Below are 18,214 nucleotides of genomic sequence, written 5' to 3' on the forward strand. Positions count from 1 at the left end.
ATTGCAGATGGTCATGAAAGACTCAAACAGAAATGAAACTTCTGTGCATAACAGAAGTGCCCCCAAAGGGACTAACCCACTCCCCACTGCTTACCCCTAGACACACGGGCTGCTCCTGTGAAAGCCACCATGGCATGGTTCAGTCCAGGATTACTGCTGAAGTGGTGGCTCTCTAGACCTGTGTCCAGAGCTGAGGCACAGCTCTTGCCCATGTGTGCGGGTCAGGCCAGCAAGAAATGCTTCAGATCCAGGGGTAACACAATGGGACATTGATGGTTTGTGGCTGGGGGACCAGTGTGTGGTCTTACCACAAGCATGTCCCTGAGAAGGTGTGTCCCTGGCCCAGACTACAGTAGCTTGGCTGCCTGTTTCAGAGTTTGTTTTCCCAGCCACTAGCACAGTGAATTAAGGCTGAAGGAAAGGGCTCCCACTCAGTTCCTCACACTCCTTTTGTCCGTCAGGGACCAGCCTGGAGCTGGTCTGACATGGAAAGCATTTGTGGCTTCTCTCCTTCCAGCCTAAATGGATATTCTGCATGTTTCATCAGAAATGTCTAAGCCTTTGAAATCCATCTCAGTAACAGGCCTTCTGCTGCTCATCCCGAATATCCTCAGGACTGTCCATCCCTATGACAGGTACTAGACAGAGGTTTTCTCAATTAGCAAAAATGGGAGAGGCTTTTCCATGCTTCTGCAGTGTAGGTTTGCATAGAGGGATGGCAAGTGGTGGCAGAGCACAACGAGGCAGCTCCTGGCTGCCAGAGACTGAAACAACGAGCTCAGTTGATTAATTTAACATGAATCCAGGGTGAATACAAGGCGTGATGCTGAAATCAAGCCCTGTGTGCTTTTGGATCTGTGCAAAATGAACCTAACCATGATACCAGAAGGTGGGGCCTGCAGTCTGGGAGGACTTAAGTAGGAGGTTGCCCCGAAGGTGACATTTTTGGGGAGTTCAGAAAGCACAAGGCACAACTACTGGGGGCTCTGTACCACAGGGAGGTGTTTCAGTCTCCATCATATTCACCTGGGGAAGGCATTAAAGGCGAGATTGGGCTGCAGCTCCTGCCTCTTAATGGATGCCTTGTGTTGCTGGATCGCAATGGTGGGGAGAAAAAAAAAAACAGAGAAAATCATCTAGCTTTTCTCTGTCTCATGTAATCCCATTGTTTAGATGGCAGGCTCTGCAGGGGAGTGCCTGACTCCTTCTGTGTGCTCTGGCAGTGCAGGGGCAGAGGAGACCATAGCTCTCAGTTAGGGTTTTACAGTGATGCAAATTACCCATCAGAATCACAGTTCCCCTCTCGCTGCCTCCTCACCTCACATTCACTGATTAAAACCCATGCTGCTGCATTTTCCATCAATCTTCAGCACCGCTCCTGCAAGGGGTAAGCTGGTCACCCTCCACATCAGAACTCTGTCCTGCCTGTCCCCTGGCAGGGCTGCCTGCAGAAGCTCTATGGGGCGAGTCTTTTGTGCTCAGACCCAAAGCTGATGTAGAAACCATTTCTCATACTTGTTGTTGCCTGAGCAGCAACCACCTTTGCTCTAGCAACAAAGCCTCACATTTCCATCAGTGGCATCCCCCTGTGTGTTACAGAGGCAGGAGCTGGCTTTGCTACCTCAAACTGCAGAAAATAATAGCCAGAAAGGCCCAGAGCAGTAGTTGGAGGCAAGGCAGACTTTGCTGAGCTCCTAGAAAGAATACTCTTGCTTCTCGAGGGAGGCTCGCTAAGGCAGTTCAGCTCCCCCTCATCCCCAAATTAGTTTGGGAGTCCCACAGAGTGTGTGTGACTGATGAGTGATGGAGCAGCTGCTCCTTGCCTCTGCGGTGGATGGCTCCCTCCAGGAGCCGGCACTGCGCATAGCTGGGTCTCTGCTGGTCCTTGAGAGCCATTGCCTCCTTCCCTGTGGGCTCAGGCCAGATCTGTTTGCTGACAGTGTTTTCTTTTTAATGTGACACATATTCAACCCTCAGCTTCCAGCTGTGGGCTCGCTCTATCATGTCAGAGGGCTCAGGAACGATCAGTGGTTGATGGAGAGCCCCACCACGGACTTACAGGATCCCTACAAGGGCACTTCCCTCAGCACCGGCACTGAGGAACAGCCCAGTTACAGCTTTGAGTGTTTAAGGAAGTGTATGAACCAGGGCTGGGTTAGGCAAGAGGGTCTCTACTAACACCACTGGTTTGGTAGACACCCCCTCCTTTGAACACAGGGGTACCAGTGCCTAAATGTCCCTGCCTAACTGGTCACAGGGGTCCCCGGGGTGCTGTGGCCACTGTGGCTCCATGGCTGTGGCTTCAGCCGGGCAGGGCTCAGACTTACTTGGGGAAGGTAAGTGGGAATATTGGGCTCATTTCTTACATAGGCCGGTTTTCCCACACCACCTAGTGGGAGCAGGGCTCACTGCCTGACTGCGTTCTGCAGCATCTCCTTCCCCTTCTCTGGAAGGCACCTGCTGTTGGACAGTTGTCAGGGAGAGGAAACTCAGGACTATTCCAACCTATATCACCAGTCTTACATGCTTCCATCACAGTGCAAACTGCTCCTGGACGATCCTCTGCCCTTGCTTTCTCACCTTGTCTCCTTACCATCACAGCTCACAAGCACAAGAAGCATGACATCCTGCAGCCCTGTGACACTGAGTACCCCGTTTTCGTGTACGAGCCGGCCATCAAGGAGACCAATGGGCTGATCGAGTGTGGAGACTGCCAAAAGTAAGAGCTGTGGCTTCTCCTTCATTTGGGGCTCCCCAGATTGTGATCCTTGTTGCAGAGCCCATGGGTGACGACAGCAACATGAGGAGAGTCATCTGCTTGCTGTGCCCATGGCATGGCCACCACTGCATCCACGGGTCTGGCCACAGAGCAGAGCTAAACAGCCACGCTGGACAATGAGGGGGTGAAGTGACCAGGTTACTGGTTCTCAGTTAAAGAGGAAAAAGCTAAAAACATCAGTTAATAAGCAGAGGTGGCTGTAGAATGAGGGGAAAAGCATTTAAGTATGTATATATACACATATATATATGTCTTTCCATTCCCCAGATTTCAGAAAGGAACTTTGTCTGTTTTTTCACGTTTCTGGCAACAGTTTTCTCCTTAGAAATTTTTCCTTTTTTGCAGTGCTTTCAGCTTTCCTTTCACTTTATTCTCTCCCTTTTCTGTTTTTCTACCAAAAAAAAAAAAAAAAGAGAGAGAGAGAGAAAAAAATATTGGGCTAAAGGAAGTGTTAAACTAAAAGAAATTAAAACACAGGCAGACCTTTTTATTTTCTGGTTTCATTTTAAGAGAATGAACAGTCCAAACCAACAGAAAAGTCATTGTGAAAAGAGGCTGGTTTTGAGCGGATGCTGTCAGCAATCACATGCAGAAGGATGAATTTCCACTGGTCCAGCTTTTCCTAACATGAGATGCCCAAACAGAGCTGACTGGAATCCCTCTTAACCAAAAAGCCAACAGTCTCACCTAGTCTGACTTCAGCCTTGGATTAACTGCAGGAAAGACTTAAAGGTTAGGAAAACAGCCATGGAAAACCAGGCCTTGCCAAACATTGTTGTAGAAGAGATGGCAGATTTGGTGACCACAAGGTACTGAGTAGGTGCAAAAAGCTGTGGGCAGATCCAGAGGAGCCAGGTGCTCCAAACTGACCTGTTTGTGTGTTATGCTGTTGCTGCACGGATCTGCAAGACCAACACAGGCTGGGGCTGACCCCTACTTGCTGGAGGCAGCCCCTCAACTGTGCCATCAGCATCAGCAGAGTCCTGCTTGGCTCCTCTGTAGTTATAGGCGAAGTTGCAGCCGCTGGATGCTGTACATCTCTTGTGCAGGTGTTTGGGAGCGACACAAACCCTGACACAGGTTCTGTGGAGCATTAGCCAGTGGCCTGCTTGGTCATGAAGGCTTTCCCATTCATATTTGGCAATCCCAGGTGGTTCCCAGGGGAGCTGGGTGCTCCATCTTGGGTAAAATCATCTTGGTGCATGGGGCACTTCTAGCCTGGTTGCTTGAATGTGCGTGTGGGTGAAAGCTGTCATCAGCCAGGAATACTAATGAAATAGTTGAAGCATGTCACATTCAACACCTCTAAATGTGAATAAGGAAATCCCTGGAGGCTAGAGGGCAGTGAGGCTAAGTGGTGACTGACCAGGCAGGCAGGGCCATCTGCAACACAGCCAGGTTTGTTGGTGCAGCAGACGCAGCCTCACAAACCTGTATTTCTCATCCAGAAGCCCTCCCCCTTGGCTGAGAGGTGGTGAGCACACAGAGCCCCCATTCTGGCTGCAGCATCACCCGTGCCACCAGCACAGGCACACCAAGCCTGATGCACTTGGCCTTCCCCGTGCCCGGTGGCAGCACAGCCTGCTGGCCCGCAGTGGAGGATGGCAGTGTGGGCAGCTGAGCCTGCAGGCAGCAGGCACTGGGTGAGCTGCCCAGACACGTACAGCACCTTGCGGTGACACCAGCGTGCTCACGCTTGGACACACGCCCCTTCTGCCACTCCATGTGCTCACCCAGGGTGACGCAGAGGTGCAGGTGCCCATGTGCAAGCTCACAGTCACACACAGCCACGTGAGCACAGGGACACGGCTGAGCTGTGCGCACACACTCGTGCACAGAGCCCTGCCAGCACGCAGCTGGAACACGTGCCTGCCCTCATCCTGCTCTGCCCACACGAGCCCTCCAACGCCTGCTGGAGCAGGGCAGCAGCACTGCCACAAGCCCTCACGTGCACATCACTGGGAAAACACTGGGATCTAGAGACATGCCCACCAGCACGTGCCTGTGCTTGTCACCAGCCCTTTTCCATAGCCTGCTTGTCTGACAGGCAGGAGAAATCGCGGCTGCAAAGTTAGGATGCATGTTTTTTGTGGCAGTAGGCAAGAGCAAGCACCAGTCCCGTCCCACTGACATAACGTGATGCTACTGGGATCCTCCATTCCTCACTCCAGTAACAAGAAACTTAGCAAAACTCTGTTCCTTGCAGGAACACTTAGTACGTAGATCTTTGCGTCGTAACAGCATATGCATAAACATATATTGAATGGACGATGAAACCAGGCCTTCTCTGGTGTTACCTGCAGTTAAATGCTAATGAGGAACCATTTAATGTTAAATGATGACCCATTTGGGGAGGGTTTGTGCTGGGTTTTGCCTTGTATTTTTGATCGGGATTTGGGTTTAATTTGGGTTTTTGTACCTAGCACAGAGCTGCAAATCTGAGACAATTTGGAACTTCCTGAGGCAAAAAAAAAAGGTGTGCTAACACTACCACCCCCATGTGTACAGCTGCTTGCTGTGTCTTTCCCACTTTCTACTGACATCCCATTTCCTGTTTTCATTGTGTCTCTTTGCTGTGGGCCAGGTGATGCCGCTCTGGCACTGCAGTGGGAGGGATGTACCTTCTCCAACATGCTCTTTCCTTGCAGGATGTTCGTGGCACAGCAGATCATCAGCAGTAACCTGCTGCTCCTCGTCACAGATGCTGTTTGTGACTGCAGCATCTTCCCACCCGTCCTGCTGGATGTGAAAGAGGTCAAATATATCCTTCCATATGTGTACAGAAGGGGCACAGAGCTCCACAGGTCCCTTCATCTCCATGTTTGCTAGGATGGATAATGTGCTCCCAGGGCAGTCACCATGGGGGTGGAGGGCATGGCCTGACTTGTGGGGCAGCTGGGGAGGGACATGGAGCAGGTAGGGTTGCAGTGTAGTGGAGAGGGGGTATTGGTTCTGCCTTCCATACCCTCAAAGGGAAGCCAGCCTCCACTGGCCAGGCTGTCAGATATACTGTGTGAGTGTGAGGGTTGGGAAAGCCAGAGGAAAGGATCAGTGGTGGGATGGGTGCAGCTGGGCTGGCTCCCCAGCACTGTTCTCATAACTCATCCCTGCTGGGTCCTCATCCCTTGCTCTTCATAAGGGCAGTGACACTGTGCAGCTTGTTACCACTTTCAGCTGCGGCTCCCTCCTTGCCACCTCCTCGAGCTTGGCTGTGTCTCCAGCCCATGCAAGGCACCCTGCCCTGCCCGTCTCCTCCCCGCTCTGTCTCCCAGGCTGCGCACTTACATCAGGGCCCCGCGGCTCTGTGCGGTGCTCATTGCCTGTCCCCCGCCTGCCGCTGCGTGTCCTTAACAGCCTCGCACATAACGCTTCAGTCAAGTGTGAACGGATGCGGTCCCAGAAGCTGCGGCGGCGGCCGGACACGTGCCACGCGTTCCACCCGGAGGTACTGCAGGGCAGCGCGGGAGGGAGAGCACCCCTGGATGGGTGTCACCATGGACGGGCGTGCTGGTCTCCTCTTGCACCCCTGCGCTGTGTGTATGCCATGCCCACCTGCTGACTGGGCACAGACGCAGTCCTGTGACTCCTCAAGGGGTTCCAAGCCCCCGAGTCATGCTGATGGTACCTGGAAGGGCTTGAGCTCAGACACCACAGGGTTACTTGGTTTATTTGAGGGTTTCATCTGCTGGAAGAGCACCGACTCCCGGAACCAGCCCTTGCAACCTGGGCTTGGTGCAGGCAGGAGAGCTTCCTGCCTGCTGGCTGGCAGCAGTTTGGTCCAGGCACCTTCGCACAGTGCCAGGAGCAGGCACAATGACCTGCTTGCAGGCAGGGGACTCTGGAAGGAGCTGCAGGGGAGACACATATGTGAAAGCCCATTCTGCTGCAGCCTCCTAGGCTGAGAGATGGGTTTCAGGGTGTGGGGCAGAGCATGGCAAAAGCCAAGGAGGCGAATGTCTTCCCAGCCCACAGGAATCAAACCAGTCCCTTCCTTTGCCCATGATGATCCTTCCTTTCAGCTATAAGCATTGCTTCCCCTTCCAAAGACAAGTGGCAGGCTCCCTTCCCTGGGCCAGCAGCCACCCTGGCTGTAAGCATACTGACATCTTGTTTCCCATCTCCCAGGAAAACGCCCAAGACTGCGGTGGCACTGCTGAGATCTCCGTCTCACCAACGCTGCTCTTCCTGCCCCTGGTGCTGCTCCTGCGGTGACGCTGCCTGCACACACTTTATACAGCAGAGACCTGGGAAAAGGGGGCTGCCACTGGCTGGAATGGTGCGAAGGAAGGACATGGGGACTCAGGCTGTTCTGTGATACCCATTGCAACAAACTGGGGACTTAAAGTGTTAACAATGCGGTGCAGCACATCCTGTGTTCTTCACCACATGGTCCAGCGTGGTGCCAGCAGTGGAAGCTGCTGCATCTTCAAAAGCCCATGGCAACAGTCCTGAGTGAGAACCAGCAGGCTCAGCTCCCAGCACTCCACCTCCTGAGCTCTTCCTCCCAGCCACCAGCTCACAGCCAGGATGGCCAGGGTTGTCAGCATGGCTGGCATGCCACCATCACCCTGCCTCCCACAGGGATGCTTTGGGGTATAGAGGGCTCTGTGGAGCAGATCTGGCCATAGAGGAGCAAGAGGGGCAAGGGACACTGTCTGCCTGTCCCACAGTGGGAGCCACCAGGATTTGGAGCATCCAGGTCTGGAGCAGCTCAGGCATAGCCCTGCCAGAATAGGGCCTTTGGTGCTCCTAGGAGGGAGGCAGCATCTCCTGGGCTTGGTGTGGCCTTCAGCCAGGACCACAGGGGCAGGACATAGCACCTAACCTGAACTGCAGTACTTAACATGTAACTAGGCGAAGGAAAGTAGCACAGCTTGGCTAGTTAGCTGCAGCTACGCCAGCTCTGATGAGGAGACTCCTCCTGACACTGCTGGCACAGCATCCAGAGTCTTGTCCAGATGTGGACTTAACCTCTGGGAAGGGGTTATGGATGACCCACCAAAAGTGGAGGTATTTTTCCCACTGCCTGCTAGTTCACTGCATAAGCAGCTAAAAAATGGGCACTTTCCCCCTTGCAGCAGCACTGCCCTGCTCATAGGAGCAGCCCCTGCCCAGCTGGTGCTGTCACAGAGCTTTACAGACACATGGGGAGCACCCAGTTTTCCTCTTTTTGTACAAACTGCTCCATACCATCTCACTAAAACCAAATATATGGCATATTCTAAATAGATATTTAGGCTTCAGTGTGTCATGTTTGGTGCTAATCACAGCCCTACACCATATCCCTTCACCAAACTCACAGGGACATAGTAGAGGTGGAGGGACAGCAAACACTGCAGAAATGGTGGCTTGGCTAGTAGGGATGGGCCAGCAACTCATGGGGATGCCAAGAAACACTCCTGGTTGCTGTGCCACTGTTTTTACTGGAACTTTGGGACCTCTGACCATGGAACGCACACTGTGAACTAGTCAACTGCACCCCACAGACCACAGCTCTGTCACCTCTGGGGCAGGGTAGGAGTCCTGGTGCTGGCAGGGTAATGTGGGTGTACATGATCGAGGACCATCACCACCAGGGGTAGGGATGCCACAGCCAATGGCTACAGATAGAAACAGGTTCTCACCCTGAGCTCTGCACCATCCCCATCTGTAGTCACTCCAGCACCAATGGGTACACACTGTGGTGGCTCGAAGGGAGCAGGCTGTCAAGCTAGCAAAGCAGAGCCTTGCCCTGGCCTCCTCTGCTGGGTCAGCCACTCTGGAAACCACCTGCACCCCTCTGGGCCTCCTGAGAGGTATGTAGCTCATATAACTGAGCTGCTGCCTCCTGCAGCACAAGTGCCACCCGACACTGGGGGGACCAGTCACAACCAGGTCCTGGCGGAAACCTTTCAGGATGTTACAGCTCCCGCTGTGGTGGGTTTTGCTTCACTGAAGGCAGTGTTACGGCAAGGAAGAGAGGAGCAACTGCAGTACTGGAAGCTATTCTGGACATGGTCTCCAGGCTTCAGATGCAGTGACCTTATCAGAGCCAGAAGCAGCCAAAGAAGATGAAGACAGCGTGGAAGGAAAAGGGGCTGCTGTCAAATCTGAGGAGTCAGGAGCTGCTTGCAGATGGAGGAGCCACCGGCTCAGGGCATGCCCCACTGGCTGGCACAGCTCCTGCAGCTCCATGCACATGCTCTTGGTGCTGCCCTCCTGGGGCAGCACTCTCAAGGGTGACCTCCCTGTCAGAAAGGATTAGCAGTCCCATCTCTGCTCAGCTAAAAAGAGATACAGAAATACATGGTGTCCTCCTGCCTATGAACCGTGTTTGATTTCAGGTGCATTAACCCACAATGAACATGGTCCTGTAAAGAGACCTGCACCGGGAGAGTAAAGACATGAGCTATACCTGGCTTAGTTGGCATAGCAAGTTTGTGCCTCCGATGTAACTGGAGGGAATAGGACAGGGGTGAGAACTGGATTACCTTTTTAACCAAAAAATAAGGGTAAAGGTTTGTGGAGAGATCGAGGAAGAGGGGAGCTGCACTGGGCCCACCACACTCAAAATCCTGGTGTGTTTGCTCCCCAGGGGAGGTAGCACATGCGCACCTCAGCAACCATTCCTGCTACAGAAGCTCCTGCTTCTGTACATGAGGTTTGTCTTCACCATTTATTAGAAGGCAAACACGGCCCTTTTCTTCCCAAGTGCAGCTGATCCACAATGGGATAGCTGCACTTAGGCATGGTTTCAGCCTTCAAAGGCAAATGGCTCACTTATGGTTTTTGCCATCAAAGCAGACCCTAAGCACACCTACCCATTCCTGGCCTCCAGCATGGGATTAAGCAGATCCCACTGCATGCTCTGCTTGCCTGGCAGAGGTAGCAGCTCATGGCCCTACAGCAAGGGAGAAGTCCCCAGGAAGAGCAGCTGCTCCCAACTTCTTCAGTCATGTGCTGGGCACAGCACATTAAAACAGGTCAGCAAAGGCAAACAGATCTGAGGCCAGAGCATCTGACCAGCAGAGGAGCAGCTGTGAGGGGAGCCACCTCTCACTTCCAGGTGAGCAGCATCCCACTGCCATCCTGATACAGCACTGTAAATCACAGCTGTACCTCCTGCCAGGTCCCGCTCACCCCCACAAGCACACACACTGTAGGCCTCAGGGGTTATTCTAATAAGGCAAGGCTCAATGGGAGAAGGGTCCAAGCATTGCTCTGCAGTGAAGGATGTCCATCAGCCCTACCCAGCCACATCTGGCTACCACACACATCAGGGGCTTCCCAAGCCCTAAACCTGCAGCTGATTTCTTCCCAGCCAGGTGGAGAGGGACCCAAAATCTGTTACACCCCTTACAGGCTTTGGAAACATCCCACTGCAGGCTGAGGTTCTGGGTGCTACGGTGGGCAGGGACACACACCTTGCACGTACACATACGCTCCCTCGACTCACACCTTGGGCCAGAGCAGGCGGATGACTGGACCTTCGAGTATGGCCAGACAGGGATGACTTCACCCTACAAAACAGTAGGAAAATCAGCCCTGGATGTACAGCAGCCGTTCGCAGTTGGGAGTGGGCACAAAGGCAGGAGGCTGACCTGAGTGGGCTTACCCTTAGCAAGAGCCTGGCACATCCCACACTGGTGTGGCAGCAGTCACAGCTAGGAGCCACACGCTCCAAGTGGGTTAAGAGGGGAGAGTGCCCTTCTCTACCCCAGCAAAGGACTAGTACCACAGTCTGGCTTGGTTTCATGTGCACATCTCAGACTCAAGCTCCTCAGAATATTTTCCAGACGCTGCTTCTGCTGATAAAGCCCAATGGCACTTTCATTGCAGAAACCCTGGGCTCTTGCATACCTCTGGCTTGCAGGGTAGAGGGGCTGAGGGCAGCCATATGCAGCATGCATGAGGCAGCTTTTCAAAAGCAAGTGGAGAAGGAGCATCAAACTCCCATGTGCTGAACTGGTCCATCACCACTTGGACCCTCACTGGAGGGGATTGCTGCTCCCGTCTCCCCTGGACCAGGGGGAGCTCCTCCATCCCTCAGTCCAGGCTGTTCCCCAAAGCCTCTGCTGCAGGTCCCTCACACCACCTCTGCATGCACCTGAGAGGAGCCTGGGCACTGCCTGTCACTCACTCAGCCAGCAAACACCGCTGTCATTACCTCCTATGACATCAACCACAGCAACGCAGCCCGTCACCCACACCTGACGCAAACTGTAATGGCCTCGCTTGAACACCACCAAGCACGTTTCTTCAGTAAATACCTTGTGGGATGTGCAGGGAATGTCATCAGCTCTTCCTGCTTTGCTTGCTGCTGGCTCAAATGCTGAGAGCCCTGGCACCCCACTGCTGGCAACAGGAGAGGGCTGGGCACTGAGCCCTGTCTTCACATCTCCGTTTGGCTCCTCCTGCGTCAGGCAGCCACTGCCGCTCTTCCAGCCAGTGTTGAGGATGTGCATGGGCACTTCCTTGGACTTCCCTGAGGAAAGGCTGCGGGGATGGTGGGAGACTGCCAGCCTTTCTGGAGGCCACTGTCACACTAGGGGCTGGGCTCTCACAGACGGCAGGGAAGGGGGCAGGGAGCTGCTGGGGAAGCCCTTGCAACAAGAGGGAGCACAGCGATGCTGGAAGTCGCACACTAGCCAAAGCAGTGGCTTTCTGCAGCACTGTGCAGCCAGCTGCCTGGCACAGCAGGAGCTGGAGCCTGCTGTCACCCCGCTCCCGCCCGGCTCTGAGGGACACACTGGCAGGATGCTCCCTGGCAAAGGCAGCACACCCAGCCTGGCTGCTGCTGCAGGCAGTACAACTGAGGAGCTGTGCCAGAGCCAGGAGCAGGCAGGAGGTAGTGGCAGCAGCTGCTCCCTCCCAGGAGGACTGGCTTCCAATCCCATCCCATCCCACTGCTGCCAGCACTGGGGAGCAGCCCCAGCCTGCCCCTGCTCCGGCCTTGCAGCCTGGCATTAGCTGCACTGAACAACTTCCTCAGTCCAGGGGAGCTCAGCTCCACTCAGCACAAACCTCACACCACATGCATGGGTTTGGTGTGGCTGGAAAGGAGAACAAAAGCTAGCTGCTGGAGCTGGTTTGGGTGCCATTTGCCTCCAATAGGGAAGCACGCCGCTGGTCTGGGAGCCCAGCCAGGCCTATGATTTTCCCATCTCATTTACAGCTAGACTGGTTTGTTTTTTCTGCCAACTGTGAAGAGCCTCTGTGCCCAGCTGTACCACTGTAGACACAAAGCTGCTAATAAGTGAAATCACTGTGAATCTCCAGTGCAAACATCTCACAGCTCAGAAACAGCAACAGCTCTGCTGTTCAAACATGAACTATACTAGAGGAGAGAAGAGCAAAGGATGCAAAAGATCCTGCGAATGCTTGAAATACAATCAAGCTGGCAAATCATCCCCTTGCACACACACAGGAGTGTTAGGCTCAGATCCTGCTCTCCCTCCCCAAAGAACCTACCTTCCTGATGGTGAGCAGGGTGGTGAACAAGGGACCAGTTACAGCTGCTCCTCTTCTCAACAGCTGAACTGCATCACTGCCTAGGTGATGCTGGGCAGAGGGTTCCTCCTGTGCTTTCCCTATGTTGCTCATTGTTTAACATAGCTGAGGTATGACGCGTTCCATGTTGCTATGAGCCTGAGGCTGGTATTCCTTCTTCATAAAGAACATACAGACCTAGGAAATAACGCACATCCTCTCCAAGGAGCTGGTCTTTTTAGGGAACTCCATTTAAAGCACATCAGTGCTCAGTACTCCTTGAAAGACAGCCTAGAGAATTTCATCTTGGGCATTCCAGACAAATACAGCAGCTCTGAGACCAGCAGGAGAGCTTGGTTCAGATAAAGTGTGTGATGCCACACAGAGCAGAAATAAATAAATAAAAAGGAAAAAAAAGAACTCAGATTTGCAGGAAAGCCTCTAATAGTTTCAACTAAACCAAACTCAGCTCCTCCGTCCTAATCATACACTTCATTACTTTCCAGCTCCTAAAACAATTAGGCAATGAGCTTAGACATTCACTTGATTGCAGTGCTTCAGTCCATACTCAGGGTAAGCTCAGACTTTGCAATGAATGAAACAAGTGATTCCGATTCCTGGGAGAGGGCAAAGCACAGCCACAGCTACATGCAGAGGTAAGTCATGCAAGTGTAGCCTCCCTGACAACTTTTAAGCACCGCTTTGCTTTCTGAAAACAGAATAAACCCAATTCATACTCAAACATGGCAGTTTCTTTTAGTGTAATTCACGTGTAATCTGACAATGACATTCTCCATGCTCCTTGAACTTGCTTTGCATTAAATAAAAGACTCCATCCTAGCATCTCCAGCTGTCACAGGTCATTTACTGGAGCTGGATCTCTTATGAGGCACTGCAAAACACGTATCTTAAGCAGCTGATAAACTGCCCAGCTGTAGATGCCCAGACTTAGTGTGAGCCAACACAAGAGGAGGATTAGGCACATCCTGCCCAGGCAGTCCACATGTGCTCGCTGGCAGTCAAGGAAACAGCAATGGAGGAGCAGAAGGCCCCACTCCAGGCACAAGGCTGTTCTGGTCAGCACCAGCCCCAGTCACTGCCCTGCCATCCTTTAGCCTGCGTACCAGGAGGAGGAGATCAGTCCCTTACAGGGGTACAGGCTGTGAGCCACTTCCTCTACACCAGGAATTTAAGTCCAGGCCTCCTGACTACCTTTTCTCAGTCTCAACCCACCAAAGAACTTACTCACAACCTAGGGCTCAGCACACACCCTCTTCCTTCCTGAGCGCTCTTGCTCTTCACACCATTGGCCCCTCCTGCCTGCCTTATTCCATGCAAGCTCTCACCCGCCAGTGCTTCACCTTTGGCTTTCCAACACTGTCCATAAATCACAGTTCCTGCTCCTTCCACCATGCTCCACTCCGTTTGACTCCTTGGCCTGGTTGCTCCTAACCCTGCCTGCCTATTACCCCCTGGCACCCAGCCTGCAGCAGTAGGAGGCAGCCTGGGAAGAGAGGAAGGGGACAGCACACATGCAGTCTGCTCCACACCCTGCAAGACCAGGAACTGGGAAACTGAGCCACTGAAAATTAGTGTCTCTAAACATGCAGAAATAGATAACCTCTGAAATAGTAGGTTCAGATGGAGGCTTGGGGGATGGAGAGACACCTAACAAAGGCTGGCCAGCCCCATGATGACCCCTCAACTCCACCGCATGGGTTCAGCTAAGCATCCCAAAACAAAAGGCAAGATTTAACAGTAACTCCAATCCCACTTTGTTCTCAAGTTGCTTTTAAGTATGACAGAGGTCAAAACCAAGCTGAGATAGGACAAGAGACATGCTGCTCCAGGCCTTTCATTCTCTGCACGTTCAGAATAACTGTATGTCAGGGGAATTCTTATGATGGGCAGCTTAGAATCATAGAATAGTTAGGGTTGGAAAGGACCTTAAGATCATCAAGTTCCAACCCCCCTGCCATGGCTAGGGACACCTCATACTAAACCATGTTAGCACTACTTCATGAAGTACTGGCAGCAGACAAACCTACCACCACCACCAGCCCCATACTACATCTGGCAACCCTGTTGGGTATCGAAGTCTAAACTTTGGAAAAACAAATTTCCCTTGGAGATTAGCAGTGTAAGAGGCAGCACAGTCCACTGACACCTTTGCTGTGATATTTAAATGCATTAGACAGTACTGAAATCTTACAGCAAGACCAGGCACATACTTGATGTGAATTACAGACATCAAAAGGATGCCACACAGTACTACTGAAGTCTGTCTCCCACCCCACTGGCTTTAGCTTGAGGAGGCACACAGAAAGCATCAGTTCAGTCACACATAAACAAGCATTTAAGCATCAGTTTGGTTTCTGCATCAGCAAAACTCCTCTACCTACAAAGCACTGCCTGGTAAGCACTGAGAAGGAAGGAAGTGGGAGCAACTCTTTCAAGCTTCAGACACAGCACAGAAAGACTCAAAGTAGACAATAATCAATTTGGTTCTTTTATTAGCAGAAGTTAAGAATACAGCAAGTAATAAGATCCCATCTTACATGGAACCATCACCAGAGTCCCCCACCATCAAAACCCCAGAATGTGCTTCATTGCTTCCAACAGTAAGCAATTTTTAAAAAGAAATATACTGAACAAGGCCACTATTTAATGGGGAAGGAAAGAAGCTGTAGGTCCTAACTATTCTATGGCAATAACCTGCACACAGAGCAAGCAAGCCTCTGACTGCTGAGAGTAAGGCAATTCAGGTGCCAACCTGGGAAGAGTTCTCAGCAAAAGCTACAGAAAAGTGCACAGCTAGGTTGTTTTTATTGGAACACACAAACTTCTTGAATGGAGAGACTGACTGGGTTAAGAATAGCAGGTGGAGTACTGTGTTTTTGTAATAGTTCTGTGCTGTGTAGGACCAGGTTACAATCACCCTACAAGGAGTGAACAATCCAGGATGGAGACTGCCACTTCTGCTGGTACTGTTACAGAGGTATCCTAAAGCGCCTTACAGACAACTCTGTTTCTGATATGTACCATACTTTTCTCAGACACCAATATATTTCCCTCCAGGCAACTCTACATCTTTGTACGGAATGCCACTGCTATTAGCCCTTACATCCAAGGTAATACTGCTCTTTTACTACCACACAGACCTGTGATAAACTTCTTCTGGCCCTATGGGTATCCCGTGTAGTGATCCCACTGAGAACATGTCCTTCTAAGCTCGCAGACTCTGCTGCAGCACCTCTTTCTGCAGCTGACCTTGCTCTCAGAGGCTCATATTCAAGGGATGAAGCCTTAATACCAGTCAACTTTAGGAAGGTATTCTACTTCTGCACGACTCCATTAGGCAAAGAAACTCCCCAAAACACTCTCTGCGATATCCAAGGCATAGGGAGATCTTTGCAATCCACATTTTTCTCTTGAAGGATGAAAATTCAAACTTGCAGGAGTCTTAAAAAGATAAACAAACAAAACAAAAACCACAAAACCAAAAAACCCTACCCAACACACAACACCCTTTACCTTCCTTCTTCATGAAATACAGCATTTTATGAGCTGTTTAACTCATCTGTGAGAGGTAATTGCTCTGAATTTCCAACTAAACACTCCAAGCAGTACCTGTGCCATAACAAACAAAACGGTCGAGTTTCATCTTACGACTCCAAAGATTCTCCTTCAGCTTGGCTTCTGACTGGGCTCCAAAGATCAAGCTACATCAATTACACAAGAGAAGAGTCTATGCCTCCCCTTATATAGGAGGTGCGTCAGCTCCACAGCAATCCAACTGAACTCTTAAGTTTTAGGTTAAGAAATACCAGCAGTCCCACTGCTTAAGCACAGATGGGAAGCAGACCTAAGGAAGAAAAAAAATAATATGGAACTGCATTAGGCTGATGGTGGATTTTTCCCTGTAAAAAGAAAAACCTGCAAACTCCCTTGGCATATGGAGCCTGATACATGAGAAGGTAATGTGCTTGAGGTCTGCAGTAACTGCTAACTCCAAGTCCTGGAGCACACAGCTTCCTCTTTCCAGTCCATCTTAACCCCACCTCTGCTTCCCCTCACATGCTCAACTACCTTTTGACAAGTGTATTACCATCATTTGTTCAGACAAAGCAAAGCACACCCTCAAATGGCAACCACCTACTCAATGGGGGCCCTTGGGTATAGGCAGGCACTGATGGAGTCGGACTGTTTGCTATTTCACGTGCAGTTATCCCATCATGCTCCAATTCATATGATGAGAACCAAAACAACCAACTTCAAGATCCACTATCCAAAACTATACAGGCCACACAAGCTTGGAAGGCAGCTGTCCCACATGCTCAGGCAGGGCACAGATGTATCTTGAGTTACTTGAGTAAATAAACTTGCTAACACTGTGACTTTCACAACCCTTGTGTACATATACTGAACCTACTCCACGTGCTGGCCAGGACCCCATCTGGCCCAGGGCATGCTTCACTCCTGGGAATTTTACCTGGTCCTCCTGCAATCATTTGTTTTGTGCAAAATTGAAACAGTGTGTGGTACTTGCATGTTGCATTCTTTACAAAAACCCTTTTCCCCCCACCCATTGTTTAAAACATTTATATAAATTTTATTTAAACAGAAAGTTAGAAATCTTATTTACAATTTGTTTTTCTCCCCAAAGAGCATCTAAAATCAACTCCCAAACCCTCCAATAGGATAGAAATTTAACCTTGATTTTTTTCTTAAAAAAAAAAAAAAAAGAAAAAAAGGGGGGAAAAAAAGGGGAGGGGGGGCGGGGAAGAAAAAGTAAACTGCTAAGCTATCCCTCCCCAGTTCTACAAATAAATATGGCATTGACAGAAGCCGATTTGGAAAGGGTCCTCTGTAGCTCAATCTGTAGATCCCAAGAATAAATTAGGGTTTCAGAATTTCCTGGTCTTCAAATTGATTTATTCCATTGCTTGAGGTATAGAATTTATCTTGGTTAGTCAGAATCCCCATGAAGCTCCATGCCCCATCAGCTGAAACTTGGATTCTTCTTAGGTATTCATTTTGCTAGCCTGTATGCTTCAACCGCACTCGCGGTACTGTTTTGGTTACGGTCTTGGGCTGAAGGCTGGCTTTACTGCATCCCATCTTCCTCTGTGCAGCCTCCTCCTACTGTGAATCGGAACTCCTGGAGATTGGAAACCCCATGGAAGTGCACAAAAGCACCAGCCACTACAAAGACGTGAAACAGCTGATGGGAGTGGAACTGTGGAAAAGAAAACACTTCTGTTCAGCTGGGGTACTTTGGGCTCTACTTCTACCCTGTCTCCAAAAAAGCCACACATTCGGCTGAAGTACACAGTAACACGTAGCAGTACCTTGATCCACAAGCTGCAAAGTTCTCCAAGTTGTGTATTAAAAGCCCATCCCACTCCCACCATCAGCAAAATAATCAAATTCTCCACACACACACCCCTTTCCTTCACAGGCATCTTAAGTAGCTCATCACTCAACAAATATGCTACATAAATGCTATAGTGCATCTTTGTGAAAAGATAAGGATAATTTCTGAGCTTTGTGCAAAAGGCTTAAGCAAGACACTTAAAATTAGTTCCTCCACAATATGGTTTATTGATAAAAAAGGTTCTCTCATACAGGTAAAACTCTGCTCTGGTCACAGCGGTAAGTTTTACCACATGGATTTTGAATGTTATTTTATTTCTCTGCCACAGAGAAATGGAACAGGAAAAAAAGAGGTATTATATTAAAACCTAGAAACAACCAGATGTTCTGAATGAATGCCCAGGATGCTATTGATTATAGTACAGGAGAATAAAAAACATGAGGGAACTACATGACAAAGCATGTCCTTGTTTGAGGGAAGCCGTACCAATATGGATAATACTCTTGGGGGCAAAATAAATAAATAAATCTATAAATGTGTATTTGCAGGCTGCACTGAAAGCTTGGAAAATAGTGCTTTTGGAGCCTAGC

General features: G+C 50.6%; 2 protein-coding genes across 6 annotated transcripts in view; one reads left to right on the plus strand and one right to left on the minus strand.

The window, feature by feature from the left end:
* The window catches only part of CACNA2D4 (calcium voltage-gated channel auxiliary subunit alpha2delta 4), a 128,456-nt gene extending 119,869 nt beyond the window's left edge, over positions 1 to 8,587 (plus strand). The window contains exons 35-38 of the mRNA XM_061364009.1: positions 2,602 to 2,719; positions 5,428 to 5,540; positions 6,142 to 6,224; positions 6,905 to 8,587. Of these exons, the coding sequence (XP_061219993.1) occupies positions 2,602 to 2,719; positions 5,428 to 5,540; positions 6,142 to 6,224; positions 6,905 to 6,991 (401 nt within the window). The 3' untranslated portion in view covers positions 6,992 to 8,587. The remainder of the gene's footprint in view (positions 1 to 2,601; positions 2,720 to 5,427; positions 5,541 to 6,141; positions 6,225 to 6,904) is intronic.
* Positions 8,588 to 14,743: 6,156 nt separating this feature from the next.
* ADIPOR2 (adiponectin receptor 2) overlaps positions 14,744 to 18,214 on the minus strand; it is a 45,620-nt gene continuing 42,149 nt past the window's right edge. For all 5 annotated transcript variants that reach the window (XM_061363999.1, XM_061364000.1, XM_061363998.1 and 2 more), the window contains exon 8: positions 14,744 to 17,486. In XM_061363999.1, coding sequence (XP_061219983.1) covers positions 17,355 to 17,486 — 132 coding nt within the window. In that variant the 3' untranslated portion in view covers positions 14,744 to 17,354. The remainder of the gene's footprint in view (positions 17,487 to 18,214) is intronic.

The sequence above is a fragment of the Neopsephotus bourkii genome, unplaced genomic scaffold, assembly GCF_033783945.1.
Source record: "Neopsephotus bourkii isolate Nb327-2 ecotype Australia unplaced genomic scaffold, CSIRO-AGI_Nbou_v1 NB_1183, whole genome shotgun sequence".
Lineage (NCBI taxonomy): Eukaryota > Metazoa > Chordata > Aves > Psittaciformes > Psittacidae > Neopsephotus > Neopsephotus bourkii.